This window comes from Haliotis rufescens, unplaced genomic scaffold, assembly GCF_023055435.1.
Source record: "Haliotis rufescens isolate VD_foot unplaced genomic scaffold, xgHalRufe1.0.p SCAF_8, whole genome shotgun sequence".
NCBI lineage: Eukaryota > Metazoa > Mollusca > Gastropoda > Lepetellida > Haliotidae > Haliotis > Haliotis rufescens.
Window position 1 is genome coordinate 33310779 of NW_025964372.1, and position 15706 is coordinate 33326484.

Here is a 15706-nt window from a genome sequence, read left to right on the forward strand (position 1 = left end):
CCCAACTCCTGGGGACTGAGGGGCGGGGCTAAAAAGGTAATTTGGCACTATTGCTTTGAACAACTTCTGGCACTAAGAGATGGACATCAACCATATTTGGTTGGAAATATCAGGTAGTGATAATTGTACAAATGGAGGGGCGGGACCAAAAAGAGTTTATAACCATTATGTACAGCTGATGAGTATAATGAGAGGAATGCACATATGCTACCAGGACTGGCCCTTCTGTTCATCTGTCTGGCACTCCCAAAGGAGTTAGAAACTTGACCATTACATGCAAACCGACATTATCCCCACCATTTAACCCTCTTGGTGCCACGGGACCATATATGGTCCCTCACTTTTCACACCCGCTTTGTGCCAAGGGACCATATAAGGTCCCGAGAAACTGCCCTTTTTAAACTGAATTTTGATATCAAACACTGAGTGCGCAAAGTCAAAACTATAACCATCATCGCCCCAATCATCTTAGCTTTAACATCGTGTAACTCATACTTTACACAATGCTACGGATTGCGAAATATGGAGAGATTAGTAAAGTGGGTATCGCTCTTCTCGGTTTTTTTCTGCCATGTTTGAACACCAAGCGAATGACGGCGAATTTTGATTATGCACCCATGTCACATACACGTTAATATTTTCAGACAAAATCCTTGTTCATAAGAAATAATATGACCTGAGTGGTCAGAAAGACATATTTTTCCCAACTGTATACTTATTCACGTAAATACAATTCTGTTCACTCCTTTACGAACAAGTTTATTTACACGTTTTGTATATTTTTATCGACTATCGGTAATGGCGGAATGGTCGGTACACATGAGAATACGACCGTGTATATTTCCATTACATTTATGACGTTCATTGAATGAAATTATAATCATCATCACCCTAATCATCTCAGCATTAATATCGGGTAACTCATATTTTATGTAGTGCTACGGATTGGGAAATATGGCGAGATAAGTAACGTGGTTACCGCGCTTCTCGATCTTTTTCTGCCATGTTGAACTTCATGCGAATGAAGGCAATTTTTTATTATGCACCTATGTCACATACACGTAACTATTATCATATCAGACAGCCAATTTGAAAAAGAAATCTGATCGGACTGGTTAGAAAGATTTACTTGTCCCCACTGTACAGTTATTGGCGTAAGAGTACTAACATTTAGTCGGCCACGGAAGTTGTTTGTTCAAGTATTGCATATGCTATCGACCGTGTCATGGCGATTTAGCACGGCGCTAGAGACGAAACGGCAGCGCAGATTGTCTTTCTGTTTATGATGCTGATATACAGAAAAAAATCAATTCCAAGAAATGAAAGATAGCTATGATCGTTAATATAAAGGTGGTATAGATCTAGTGAATATTTATGGGCAGGAAGTTCATGATCAAAACCTAAAGATTGAACGGCCAAGCCCGAAGTGATCGACAGGGCACGTTCGAATCATATCTGTCCCGCGATTTCTTGTCAACCGGTTGTCCTACATGCTCGCCCGTTTAGACAAATAATAGCCACTTTTTTTCAAATGAAATGACTAAGAGTCATGTGTGATTGCTCAAACTACATGACCGTGTGAGTGACTTGCCCTAACTGCTTCACATTTTGTCGCAAAAGGAGATTTCAAAAGTGTGGCCACATCTAACGTGAGTCGACGCCAAATTGTAAACAAATTGTGTCAAGGTCGGTTCCACATGTGGTAGCTCGGCCCCCGTTTCTGTCGATGGTACACGCGTTACAAACATAATACAACTACTGAAAACATCAACATAACTTCTACAATGATGACAGCAATACCTTTTTGTATTTGGGTTAACCGCTTATGGATACGATGTGCTGTAAAGTTTGATTTCGATTTGTTTTTCCTTTCATTGAAACTGTGATAATGGCGCTGTGGTTTGCTGAAATAGTATTATCCGTGAGTCTAATGTACATGGGTACATGCTGTGATTGTACAAGATAATTGATTAACCAATTGTGTAAGCATATATATCATCAAATACATATTACTAATCTCTTCAGAAATTGGAATATATTATCATAACACGACAGCTCGTATTTCCAACATTCTGCCATGGATATTAGATCTAATATTAATATTAGATGTACACTGTACTCTCGATTAACGTATGATAATCTATTGCAAGTCTTCAACTCTTATTTGATATGTCATCTGAAATGTCAGCAATGAGTAAACTTAATTTTATTTCGTTAAAATCTGCAATTTTATTCGAATAGGCTTATAGACGGTCGTTGATTTCCCGCCGCTGTGAATTTGTCGTCTGGACAGGTGCGCGTGATTTGACCTCGCGTGTTGTGACGTGGATGACGTCACATGAAACAGCTGATCTAATGTTGTGGTAGTATAATGGATACACGTGGTTTCATTTTCCAAATAACAATATTCTCTTTGACTGAACTAGAAAGCATATCTGGTAACAGTGTTAGAATATTTGGCGCAGTTTTCTAATTTTGGTATGTTGACAACTTGACATGTGCTTTTCATATCTGTTTGAAGGCTTGATATTCCAAAAAAATAATGTATATTTAGTTGAGTAAGGGAATGTATTTTTTTCCAGTGAGAAAGCTGTTAAAATGGATCGAATATAAACAACCTAGATTTTTAATATTTTTGCTTCATCTATTAGAATCTCGAATGGTTCAATTTATAACATCAACAGTAAAAGTAATTAGATCTACTCACAATATATAGCTAATCGATTTCTGAAAGACAAAATGTTTTCAGTGTAAATGTGATTTCGTTTTGATGTTTTATATAGTTTTATTTATGTCTTTTTTCACTCTGCATTGACTAAATTACCAAATACTTCGATCAGTGACATAGTAGTAATTACTTTGTTTTGTATCCTTAGTATGAAATAGATTTTTTAAAATAAATATTGGTCTAAGAGCAAAATCAAAGCATTCTTGTGGTTCTTTTTTCACCATTTTAATTTGTATATCTTCCCTCCAAGCTTTAGTTTAGCTGGGCCAAAATTAAGAAAAAAAGGAAAGACATAATAACTGAAAACCATTTATATTAAATATTTTGCTGGTTAAATGTTCGAGGTTCAATAGCAAGAATATATTTTTCCTTTTATGACAAATAATTCCATTACTTTCATTGACCTACCATCATTATCTATTTCAAACTTTCCTTTAGTAGAATGGGATGGAATGGGAAACTAGTGGAAATAAACTATCACGTATGTCCTTAAAATGTACATGCACATACCTAGCTAGGTGTAAATACACTTCTAAAGTCGTATTTATAAATCAAATGAAAAAATGAAAGAAAAAGTGGTATTTCATGGACTGGCCATACAAGTATATTTTGAGCAAAGGTCTAAGTAAGGCAGCCAAGTGCGAAATACTAGCTGAGACGAGGACGTATGTTTTCTGGTGGTCATAGTGAAACAATGACATGGCGCCCGAGTTGCGAGTGATCGAAAATAGGTTTGTTGAATAGATTTGCTGCCAATGAAAACGTTTCAACAATTTTGATTGAATCTACATGTACTTACTCTTGGGTCGTATTACGTTAGTATAATCTTGTTAATTATTAAGAAATAATAATGATGCCCGATATTGAGCGATGTCAATTTGAGTATTGTTAGGGCTGTTTAGCGATGTTTCACATTTTGTCCTTTGAAAATGTACGATGTCAATTACCCCGAAGTTGTTTTTATCACTAATAAAAGAGCACGGTCACTGAAACATACATGGACATTGTCGGGATTTCTTCAAGATATACATTCCAAACTGTCATTCGTTTTGCGACATAATCTTTGAAACAGTCTGCGTATGAATTAATCACGACCACTTCCGTCAATTCTATTTTGACGTCAAAAACACGCACAATTTCATCGGGATTTTTTATCGGTAAATATAACTCACAGAAAATTCTCAGTGAATGTGTACTTCAACATAAATGTCATATGTCTATCACTGTTAGGACATGTACTTGCCAATGATATGAATTATTGGACATTTAGATTTCAAACAAGGGCCGTACTTGACTTTGCTTGCCATATTCGGATGCTTCCATTTTACGATTAATGTAGAAAAGTAGGAAACTTATAATACCAGCACTTTTATCGATGGCTAGGCAGTGCATAGATCTTTTGGATTTGGTGACATTAGATACTGATGGAAAGACAATCAACTCGAGTTGCATGTTTTACAATTTGGTTACACTGTGTGAAGAAATAAAGACGTTGTAACACTTTTGATACAATGTATACGTTTTTTAAACAGCGACGTCATCACAGTGCGACACTTAGCGGTATGCAGGCTGGCTGACGTCCAGGCACCATGAGGGTTAATAAACAAATACATTGAATACATTTGTTGTTGTGAAGAGAATAATACATTTATGCCAGGAACATAACAAGGAAACGGTTCAGATTTTTATGCTACATTTGTATCTAGAGAAATACACGTTCATGCTGTCAGATGTTTGCCATCCACCTATTTCAAATGCTGACAGAGTCAAAATTACGAAATATTTGCAGTATTATATACATATGATATACAATGCAAGTGTATATTTTGTCATAATTGCGTAAATATCCAGGTGAGCGATACAGGCCATGTGGGCTTCTTGTATTTTCCGGTGTGTCTAAATGGTGGTAATTCATTCACGACTGACATTTTAAAATCTGCAATTCAGAGATTCGGGTAGGTTATTTCAGAGTTATCTGTTATTATTACATCACTAAGTGGGGCGGGGGACAACTCAAGTCAGAGAAAGGAAATTTTACACATTGACATGATTGATGTTACTGGTCGCAATCTCAAGTGAGTTCGAAACTTGATGTCTTAAATTCACTTTTTTACAGTTAAGGCCAGGCTCCATGCTTTTCAACTATGTGTACACTGAGCGAAAAGGGGAAACATTTTCTCAGAAACTACCGAAGTTAAAAAATGGTGCCATATATTATGATTTTCCAGGGTTACGTCCCTTGCTTACAGGATTTTAGATTCTGTGCACACACTGTTGCGACCCTTGATCACTGTTATTTTACCTAGTGTCGGCAATGGAGACGTGTTTTCTATAAAAAACAACTACTGACGTTACACAAACGAACTTTGCAAACTCATAAGCAAGATATTTATCAAGATGTGAGTTCGAAAATTGCTACCTAACCATAAATTATTTGTTTCAAGAGTTACGTCCCTTGCTACATTTTTTTTATAGATTCTGTGCATCCTGCCTTTAATGGGGACACGTTTCCTGAGAAACTACATGAAAGTTTGCATGCTTATAAGAGATATTTGTCAAGATTCATTTGAAAAATAAATGCCGTAACATTTATTTTCTGGAGTTACCCGCCCTTTTTCCTGGTAGTCTCTACTGTACTATATGGGTACAGCGTGTGAAGCCCATTTCTGGTGTCCCCTGTCGTGATATTGCTGGAATATTGCTAAAAGCGGCGTAAAGCCATACTCACTCACTACTACACGAACAAGCAAAATTCTTATGCCCAATGGCGGGGGATAGTGATAACGATGTTTCTTGTTCCATATATTACTCATTGACATGTTCGACTAAAAATTTAAAAACCCGCATGCAATGTCAACCCTACAGAGAAACGCTCGGTTACAAATTAAAATAAGAGGTATCTCCTCTACAGTGGGACTACATGAAATTTCAAAACACAGTAGATTAATCTCCTAAATAACCCAGACGTAGCACTTCCTCGTGTACGGTGAATCCCAATCTCATCACTGCTGCTGGCGTCATCACACGAGATAACCAGCGGACTTTGACAACAACAAGAACAAGATGTCTACGTCAGGCTCGACGGTCGTGTTGTTACTAAGTATTGCTTTAGCCTGTCAAGCACGGCTGCATGTAAGTAACACAGATGTGTATACAATCAACATCACAATTCCACAAAGTACTTGTAATCAGAGACCCCTGAAGATCCGGGGGTAGAATAGGTCTTGAGCAACCCATGCTTACCCTAAAAGGCGACTAGGCTTGTCGTTAGAGGCGACTAACGGGATCGGGTGGTCAGGCTCGCAGACTTGGTTGATTAATGTCATCGTCTCCCAATTGCGTGGACCGATGCTCATGGGGTCAATCACAGGATTGTCTGGTCCAGACTTAATTATTTACAGACCGCCGTCATATAGCTGGAATATTGTTAAGTGCGGCGTTAAACAACAAACAAACATGTAATCGGCAATTATCGTTCGAAGAACTGATAATATAGATATTTCTGACTTATCAAACATATTGCGCGATCTTGACCACCACATCATAAGTCGTGAAGATCCTGGTTAGAATAGATCTTTAACAATCCTTGCTTGTGTGAAGAGGCTGACGGGATCGGGTGATTAGGCTTGCTAACTTGGTTGATGCATGTCATCCAATCCCAACTGCTCAGATCGATGCTCAAGTTCTCAATCACTGGATCGTCTGGTCTTGACTTTAACATTTACATACCACCGTAATAAATCTGGAATATAGCTTCGTGCGGCGTAAAACAACAAACATCGCGAGTATAGCGCGGTTCGTGCAGTGCATATGCTGGTTACGAAGCGCACGTGTATCATCAGTAACGATCTGTATAGTACATGCTTGAAAAACTACATGTGTTATATCAGTATAACGTGTGCAGAATAGCATCCGGCCTCGTTGCCATACCTTTTCCCAATGTACATACCGGAACATATAATCTGGACACAGGTGTCCCAGTCGTCTGAGGCGCCTGACATTCGCTGTGCGGAGTTGCGTCCCTTGGGCATGTCGGAAACCTGTGATTGTGGGTTCGATGTTTCAAGGCTCGTCAGCACCATACCCGTGCACGTGGGTTACACCAAAGTGGTAAACGTCTGAGACCATCTTCCCGAGGCAAGTGAGTAAACTGACTATAAAAGTCCAGTTTCCACCCTTGCCGAACTAGGCTGGTATTAGGGTCTATGCATAGTCCAATCAAAATCGCGCACCGAAATCGAAATCCGGTTTGTAAACTGTCGTGCTGATTTCGATTGCAGGATTTGCAAAACATGTGCACCGCGAACTTGTTGTCAGCAGATATTTTCCAAATCTTTTCAAGTTTTTAATCAAGGTGCTCACATGATTTGATGCACTTCGCGATGTAAGACCCGTTTTATCAGAATATAGATCTTGATTGTCGATCAGATCGTCTTGACTGGGCGCCACTATTTTGTGTGAAACAAACACAAGTGATACGAGAGGTGGAATCTGATTGGTCCATAGGAGAGGCTTAGAAGGTACAAAACTGGTAATAGCCACCGGTGGCGCTACGATCGAGCCCAGGAATTCCAGCCTAGTTCGGCAAGGGTGGAAACTGGACTTTTAAACTCTCTTGCCTCGGAAAGATGTCTGAGACCTGCATGTGGGCATTCCTCCCATATAAAGCTGACTGGAACACTGTCCAACTCACTCACTCCCATGTATTCTGTCTGGTGTCATATTGCAGGTTGACATCCCCCGACAAGCTGATGTAGAGGACGTGGTTGGGGAGATCGCCACGATGTGTATGTATTGTAACGCCAGAACTATGAGTATGAGTTATCATAAATCTGGCTGATACATAGTTTCTGGTCGTACCCGGGCAGTATGGGTCGAACCTCGCGCTATTAGGTAGTGGTTTGCTTGTACCAACGTAATCACACTTTGCATTTGCTCACAGTTCTGTCCGAAGCTTACACTACAAAAGGGGTAGAGCAAACTTTATTTCTTTTCTAAGATGCCGAATATAAGATCAGCCTTGTGGTTTAATGGAAATGCGTCTCAACTTAAATATAACCAACGTAAACAGTGTCATTAACTGACACGAGACACGTGAAGATCCGGGGTAGAATAGGTCTTCACCAACCCATTCTTGCCGTAAAAGGCGACTATGCTTGTCGTACAAGGCGACTAACGGGATCGGGTGGTCAGGCTTGCTGACTTGGTGGATGCATGTCATCGTATCCCAATTGCTTGGATCGATGCTCATGATATCAGTCACTGGATTGTCTGGTCCAGACTTGATTCTATACAGACCGCCGTCATATAACTGGAATATTGCTGAGTGCGGCGTTAAACAACAATAAATCAGCGAAACATCTTTTCATGTGAAGTCATTTATAACCTGACAACAGTCATCTGATTCAATGAAATAAATTTGTTTGTGAAAGGATTTATTTAATTTCCTCACAGGGACGGTCGGGTAACCTCGTGGTTTAAGCGTTAGCTCGTCACGCCGACATGCAGACATGGGTACAATGTGTGAAGCCCGTTTCTGGTGTCCCCCACCGTGATACTGCTGGAATAGTGCTAAAAGCGGCGTAAAACCATACTCACTCACTCACTTAATTTCCTCACACACACACACTTATTGACTCACTCAATATGTTACTGCCTCGTCCCCAGCTCCCCAACACTACGTCACGGTGTCTGCCCCCGCGGCCACTATCACAAGCCCCGGTTATCCCAACAAATACTCCCCGAACCTCACAAGCGTTCTCCTGTCCATCGGCGTCCCCTACGACAAGACCGAGGGCTACGTGAGCCTCCACTTCACCTGGTTCGACATCCAGATGTGCCCCTTCTGCAGCTGCGACTACCTCTACATCGACACGCTGAAGACGTCGCTGTGCGGGGACAGCCTTCCGCCAGGCTACGTCAACAACACCATCATCAGTGAGTGTGACGACGTAACAGTGACGATACAGAGGGTCTGGCGGGACACAGGCACTAATTGTAGATAGTATTACAATTGTACGTCAATTGTTGATAGCATTACGAGTCACCAGTTTGAAACACAACATGTAAATGTCTTCATATGTCGTGGTAAAACGTGGTTGAACATGCAGCTTGGGTGTATACTCCCCAGGGAGCTGAGAATTAGAATGCAAACTGGTCTGTCAGTGTGTGTAATAACTTAGCGTTTATTGTGTGGATATGGACGGGTAGTAGTAGTAGTGGTAGTAGTAGTAGTAGTAGTAGTAGTAGTAGTAGTATAACCGATTAAAAGAGCGTATTTATTGTGGTGCCATCTTTTGGTAACTGTTCAGAGCTATCCTATACTTTTGGTATAGATGCTTGTCGTATATTAGGCGACTAACGACCCACGTGGTACTATATAAACAGCGTCATTAACTGACACGAGACCCGTGAAGATTCGGGGTAGAAAAGGTCTTCAGCAACCCATGCTTGCCGTTAAAGGCGACTATGCTTGTCGTACGAGGCGACTGACGGGATCGGGTGGTCAGGCTTGATGACTTGGTTGATGGATGTCATCACATCCCAATTGCATGGGTCGATGCTCATGATGTCAATCACTGGATTGTCTGGTCCAGACTCGATTATTTACAGACCGCCGTCCTATAGCTGGAATATTGCTGAGTCTGTTATCCAACAAAACAAACAAAAACGCACCCAATGATGGTGCTCAGTTGCGGCGCTGTGATGTTTCAGTTCCAAGGAGTGAGATAAAGAACAACCTCATCACGCTCAGTTTCCGGTCAGATGACCACGAGCAGCATTCAGGCTTCGTCATCGACTATGAACTGCACTTGCACAGGCACAAGCCATCCACGCCCTTCACCAGGACGTGGTGTCCCGCGGTAACCTGCCCCATGTGTGGACTTGGAGAGTTCCATGAGGTGATGTACGTACACCATATGGGATATGTGACGCTGTTGTTGCCGCCCTCTTATTCCCAACGTCGTGAGCAGAGCTGTAGACGATGGTGTTGTCTCTTCATTCACGACATTGTAAGCAGATCTGTTGTCGATGTCGTTGTCTCTCTCATTCACGACGCTGTAAGCAGGTCTGTTGACGATGTTGTCCCCTCTATTTCACGACGTTGTAAGCAGATCTGTTGGCGATGTTGTTGCCTCTCTCTCATTCACGACGTTGTAAGCAGATCTGTTGACGATGTCGTTGTCTTACTCATTCATTGACAGCAACATCATCAACATTTTGACCTGTACAGAATGTAATGATGTAACCGTTGTCCTAAGTTTGCCTAGATTTTGTTTATTTTACGAAAACTTGATTCTTTGGACAATACTTGATAATAATCTTTTAAATCTTCTAGTTCTTTCTTTATAAGTTATCGCGAATTTTCAGCAACACATCATCTTGTCCGACGTGCGTGTGCACTGCAGTGAAACCTTCAACCCCGCTCCCGCCCTCCAGGTGCCCCGTGCTCACCTGCCCCACGTGCCCCCGGGGGCAAGTCCCTGAAAGACAGTGAGTATCATCCTATAATATCTGGGCATCCAGTTTCAAAATGTTTGGCGTGAAATGGGTCTTAGTCAGGCTCAAGCGCACGTATAATATTACACTGCTTGCGATGAAGCGAGTATGCATACATAATGAAGATGGATATACGTTGCAAGTAGATCTGTTGACATTGTTGTCTCACATTCAGGACGCTGTAAGTAGATCTGTTGACGATGTTGCTTGACACGACGTTGTAAGTAGATCTGCTAACATTGTTGTCTCCAATACAGGACGCTGTACAATGTAAGTAGATCTGTTGACGATGTTGCTTCACACGACGTTGTAAGTAAATCGGCTAACATTGTTGTCTTCCATGCACGACGTTATAAGTCGATCGCTTGAATACGTTGTTTTCTCCAACGACGTTGCATGAGGACGATGTTGTTGTTGAGCGTTTTAACTCTTGAAGAATCATTTCCTCTGCTGCATATTGTGAACTTTCAGCTACACATTACCGTGCTCGACGTGTGTGTGCACTGCAGTGACACCTTCAACCCCACTCCCGCCCTCCAAGTGCCCCGTGCTCACCTGCCCCACGTGCCCCCGGGGACAAGTCCCTGAAAAACAGTGAGTATCCCAAAATGTCTGGGCACCCAGTTTCAAAATGTTTAGACCGCCTCCGTTAATGGTAGAGCGGAGAGCGTAAGGTCCGGGGTTCGATCCTCAGCCGCGTCATGCCAAAAGACGTTAAAAGATGGTACTTGTTATTACCCTGTCTGGCGCTCGGCATTAAGGGGCTAAAACAAGGACTGGCCGTCTCGGGGTCAGTATTCTGTGTCTGAGTGGGGTATTCATGTTAAACTGCGGCATGGTATCTCAGTGGGCTGGCACTGTAAATCGGCATTAGTCTGGACTAGTACTAGCAGCCACGCACACACGTGCATGCACGTCGCTATATAAGTGCAGCAATCTTTGGCGCGACGTTAAACCCCATTTCACCACATTAAAATGTTTAGAGTGAAATGGGTCTGAGTCAGACATAAGCGTACGTATGATATCACTCTGCTTGCGATGAAGCGAGTATGCATAGATAAAAAGATAGATATACGTTGTAAGTAAATCAGTTGACGATGATGTTGTCTCACACGACGTTGTAAGTAGATCTGTTGACGATGTTGTTGTATCCCTTTGCACGACATTGTCAGTAGATCTGCTGACGATGTTGTTGTATCCCTCTGCACGACATTGTCAGTAGATCTGTTGACGATGTTGTTGTATCCCTTTGCACGACATTGTCAGTAGATCTGTTGACGATGTTGTTGTATCCCTTTGCACGACATTGTCAGTAGATCTGTTGACGATGTTGTTGTATCCCTCTGCACGACATTGTCAGTAGATCTGTTGACGATGTTGTTGTATCCCTTTGCACGACATTGTCAGTAGATCTGTTGACGATGTTGTTGTATCCCTTTGCACGACATTGTCAGTAGATCTGTTGACGATGTTGTTGTATCCCTTTGCACGACATTGTCAGTAGATCTGTTGACGATGTTGTTGTATCCCTTTGCACGATATTGTCAGTAGATCTGTTGACGATGTTGTTGTATCCCTTTGCACGACATTGTCAGTAGATCTGTTGACGATGTTGTTGTATCCCTTTGCACGATATTGTCAGTAGATCTGTTGACGATGTTGTTGTATCCCTTTGCATGATATTGTCAGCAGATCTGTTGACGATGTTGTCTCACACAACTTTGGAAGTAGATACGTTTACAACGATGTCACTCTCCCATGCACGACGTTGTAAGTAGATCTTTTGAGAATGTTGTTGTCTCCCACGACGGTGTATGTGGATCTGTTGACGATGTTGTTGTTGAGCGGTTTAGCTCTTGAGGAATTATTCCTCTACTTCTTATTGTGAACTTTCAGCTACACATTACCGTGCTCGACGTGTGTGTGCACTGCAGTGACACCTTCAACCCCGCTCCCGCCCTCCAGGTGCCCCGTGGTCATTTGCCCCGCCTGCCCTCCGTGGCAAATTGCTGAAAGACAGTGAGTATCAATAGCTGAGTATTCAGCTTCAAAGTGTTTAGATTAAGTAAAATTCCTTTCGCAATCTCCGACTGTGAAATAAGTCTTTTTCGCAGACGCGTGTATAATTTCATCCATCCAAACATATTGTAGGGGCCGAAGACAACAATGGAACTGAAAGCAAAAACTCGGGACTTACTTTAACCTTTTCTTTTCAAAAGTACGATCTGATCAATATATCAATAATTGCATCATCTATGAAGGCCGAGAGGGGACATCTCTTTCTCGCCGCCGTAACTTAAGTCGATAAAACTATTTCTATGGTGGCCGGGAGGGAACATCGCATTCCCGCCTTCAATTGTGGCCGCGATTAAGCGATAACACGAGATGAGAAAGCGATAAACACAAGACGAGAAAGCGATAGCACGAGACGAGAAAGCGATATTCATATCGCTGCCTCGTCTCGTGTTATCGCTGTATCGCTCTCTCGCGGCCGTAATTGAAGGCGGAAAAGCGATGTTCCTTCTCGGCCACCATAGAAATCGTTTTAGCATTCACCATCCATAACTATTTCTTGTTTCTTTCATTTCCGCCATCATTAGACACAGATGTATGCTTTTTACGTGTAATCTATTAGCACAAATGGGATCTTCAGCAACCCGTGCTTGCCGTGAAAGGCGACTATGCCTGTCGTAAGCGGCGACTAACGGGATCGGGTGGTCAGGCTCGCTGACTTGGCTGATGCATGTCATCGATCCCAATTGCGAAGATCGATGCTCATGATGTTAATCACTGGATTGTCTGGTCCAGACTCGATTATTTACAGACCGCCGTCATATAGCCGGAATATTGCTGAGTGCGGCGTTAAACAACAAACAAACAAACAAACAACAAACAAATATTAGCACAAATAAAGTCGGAATCTCAAGAAAGCTCTCGAAAATGTGCACACAAATATTGAGAACAAAATTAATCCCGGCCAAACAACTCATACCCAAAACCATATAGGAGTTAGATATGCTTCGCCATGAAAAACATGTTTGGTAGAAATGCACGTGTTGTACATACAAGTCCATTTTTTAAAGAATACTAAGTTGTACTTTCATGACATCAAAGCACCTCTTTCACCTGATGGAGGTCTCAGTGGGATACCCTAAAGGCGGCAATCCTTACACTTGTCATGGTTTTCCTGTCCCAATTATTACCAAGCCGCCGTGATATAGCTTGAATATTCCTGACTGAGGTGTAAAACAATTTTCACTCAACTGTGTATTGAACTACATCTGATTTTAATGAGATCGATTGAACTGCAGAGTGCCCCGTGTTTCAGGTACGACAAGGCGTGTCCCAGGTGTGTCTGTGTCCGCTCCTACACCTCCACACCACCCCCGCAGAGAGCAACTGCAACAACAGGTTCGACAAATAGTGGAAATTGTTCTCTAACAGTAGTTTGTGAGGGGACATTTAGATTGAGGGTACCCTGAAACAGGTAGATTCCAGGTACCTTGAAACAGGTAGATTCCGGGTGTCTTGAGACCTGTAGATTCCGAGGTACCATGGAACATGCAGATTCGGAGGTACCCAGAAACAGGTAGATTCCGCGTGCCTTGAGACCTGCAGATTCCGAGGTACCATGAAACAGGTTGATTTTGGGTGCCGTGAAACCGGTAGATTCCGGGTACCTTGAGACCTGCAGATTCCGAGGTACCATGGAACATGCAGATTCCCAGGTACCATGAAACAAGTAGATTACGAGTACCTTGAAAAGGTAAGTTCGGGTACCATGAAACAGGTTGATTCCGGGTTCCGTGAAACATGTAGATTCTGAGGTACCACGAAATAGGTAAATTCGAGGCACCATGAAACAGTTAGGTTCCGGGTACACTGAAACAGGCAGATTCTAGAGTCTTTATGAATCAATCTTAGTACTGTGACAGTCTTAGAGTAATGGGCAAGTGAAGCACGCCAATCTCCATGTTTAGGTTGTTTTGTGGAGTGGGTTCCCGGGTAGTTGGTAAGTCAGTGTTGGAATATTTGTCTTTCTGTTTGGCAGCTTTTTCTTATTTCTATTGAAAACTAAACTGATGAGGGAGGAACACCTTTTTTTATATTTTTCCCCACCTTGAATACCAGCAAACACAACTGGACACACATTTTACTAGGCTCAATAATACAAATATGAAAAAAATATGTGTTCATTTTATTCACAACGGAGTCTGCTCCATATGACTTTGGGTGTTGGGGGAAATGGAAAAAAATATTTTGGTAATACAAATCACTAACACGCAGTGACACGCTGATACCCGAATAACGTTTTTTTTCATTTTCTATTTTAGACTTCATAATATTATGTTGGAATATAACCATAATTAAAATCATGTTGTACTGTATGCAGGGTTTCATCGATTGTAGATTGAAGGGTGAGTAAGTAAGTTGTGTGTTTCAGCGCTGCACGTGATGAGTTTCAGCCTTGCAAGAACGTGGGTTCAATGTTTTACGTGGCTAAGTTCACAGTTGCAGATAGCGCATGTCTAGGTCAGCTCTTACTTCACAAAGGTTTTGAGGGTCGAGTGCCACCTGACGGTTTGGTGTCCAAATTGTAGCCGTGGTTTGTCTCGGAGACCATATGCCGATATATGGTCTCTGTTCCAACGTAGATGTTTTAACGTTGAGCTGCGCGTTTCAATGTTGTGTGTGACGTTGCAGTGGGAGGACAGCCCTCGATGCTGTTACAGATGCTGCAGAATGTCGCACACCGCGCAGAAACCCTGGAGTACGCTGCGCGTGACATGAAGGAAGAGATGAGGATCGCCATCACGCTACTGATGCAGTCTCCGGTCAGGCGGACACTCGGCTCTCAGCAGCGGATACTACAGGGTAGGTACTTCAAGCTGCCGTGGAGATTCCAGAGTACCGCATTTCCTCGATTAAACGCCGGGTCACGATTAAATGCCGGGTAGGATTTAGGTACTCTTCTGCCCAGATATTCCCAGTGTGAATAAGCTATGGTATAGTTTGACTGGAAGAACATGGTATTTGTATTCAATTATGCTCTTCAATAATATGTTAAGACTTGAGACGGTATAGTTTTGAAGAAATGCTTAGAGTAGTAAATACGGATACATAACTTGCTTGAACTTTGACCCTTCAATGCCAGATACACCCAAGCTCCCAGACAGTGTGAAGGATGTCAAGCTCCCGAAACAGTAGTTTTCCAATCGGCAAACCATCGTCCGTCAACCTTCAGTGAATTTGACATCAGGAAATATGCCTGGTGTTTTGAGATCGTGCAGTGATAACCGACGACAATCAGACCTATTTCAAAGATGTGCAATAAACTATCGTGTCAAAGTAAACTTCTTATATTATTTTTTTGTTTTTTATTTATGTGAACCAGCACAGTACACTACAGAGAACCGGTGTCTTATAGTGACAAGGATGGTTGAGCAGTCTGGTGCTCTTACCAATCTATGGATGATA

At 42.0% G+C, this 15706-nt stretch overlaps 1 protein-coding gene across 1 annotated transcript; it reads left to right on the top strand.

The window, feature by feature from the left end:
- Positions 1 to 5745: 5745 nt before the first annotated feature.
- On the top strand, positions 5746 to 15590 carry LOC124114405. The gene is made up of 10 exons (XM_046474959.2): positions 5746 to 5860; positions 7458 to 7515; positions 8396 to 8665; positions 9443 to 9635; positions 10100 to 10222; positions 10700 to 10822; positions 12125 to 12247; positions 13557 to 13639; positions 14933 to 15103; positions 15384 to 15590. The coding sequence occupies exons 1-10, from the start codon at positions 5792 to 5794 to the stop codon at positions 15434 to 15436; spliced, it is 1266 nt and encodes a 421-aa protein (XP_046330915.2). The 5' UTR covers positions 5746 to 5791; the 3' UTR covers positions 15437 to 15590.
- Positions 15591 to 15706: the final 116 nt, after the last annotated feature.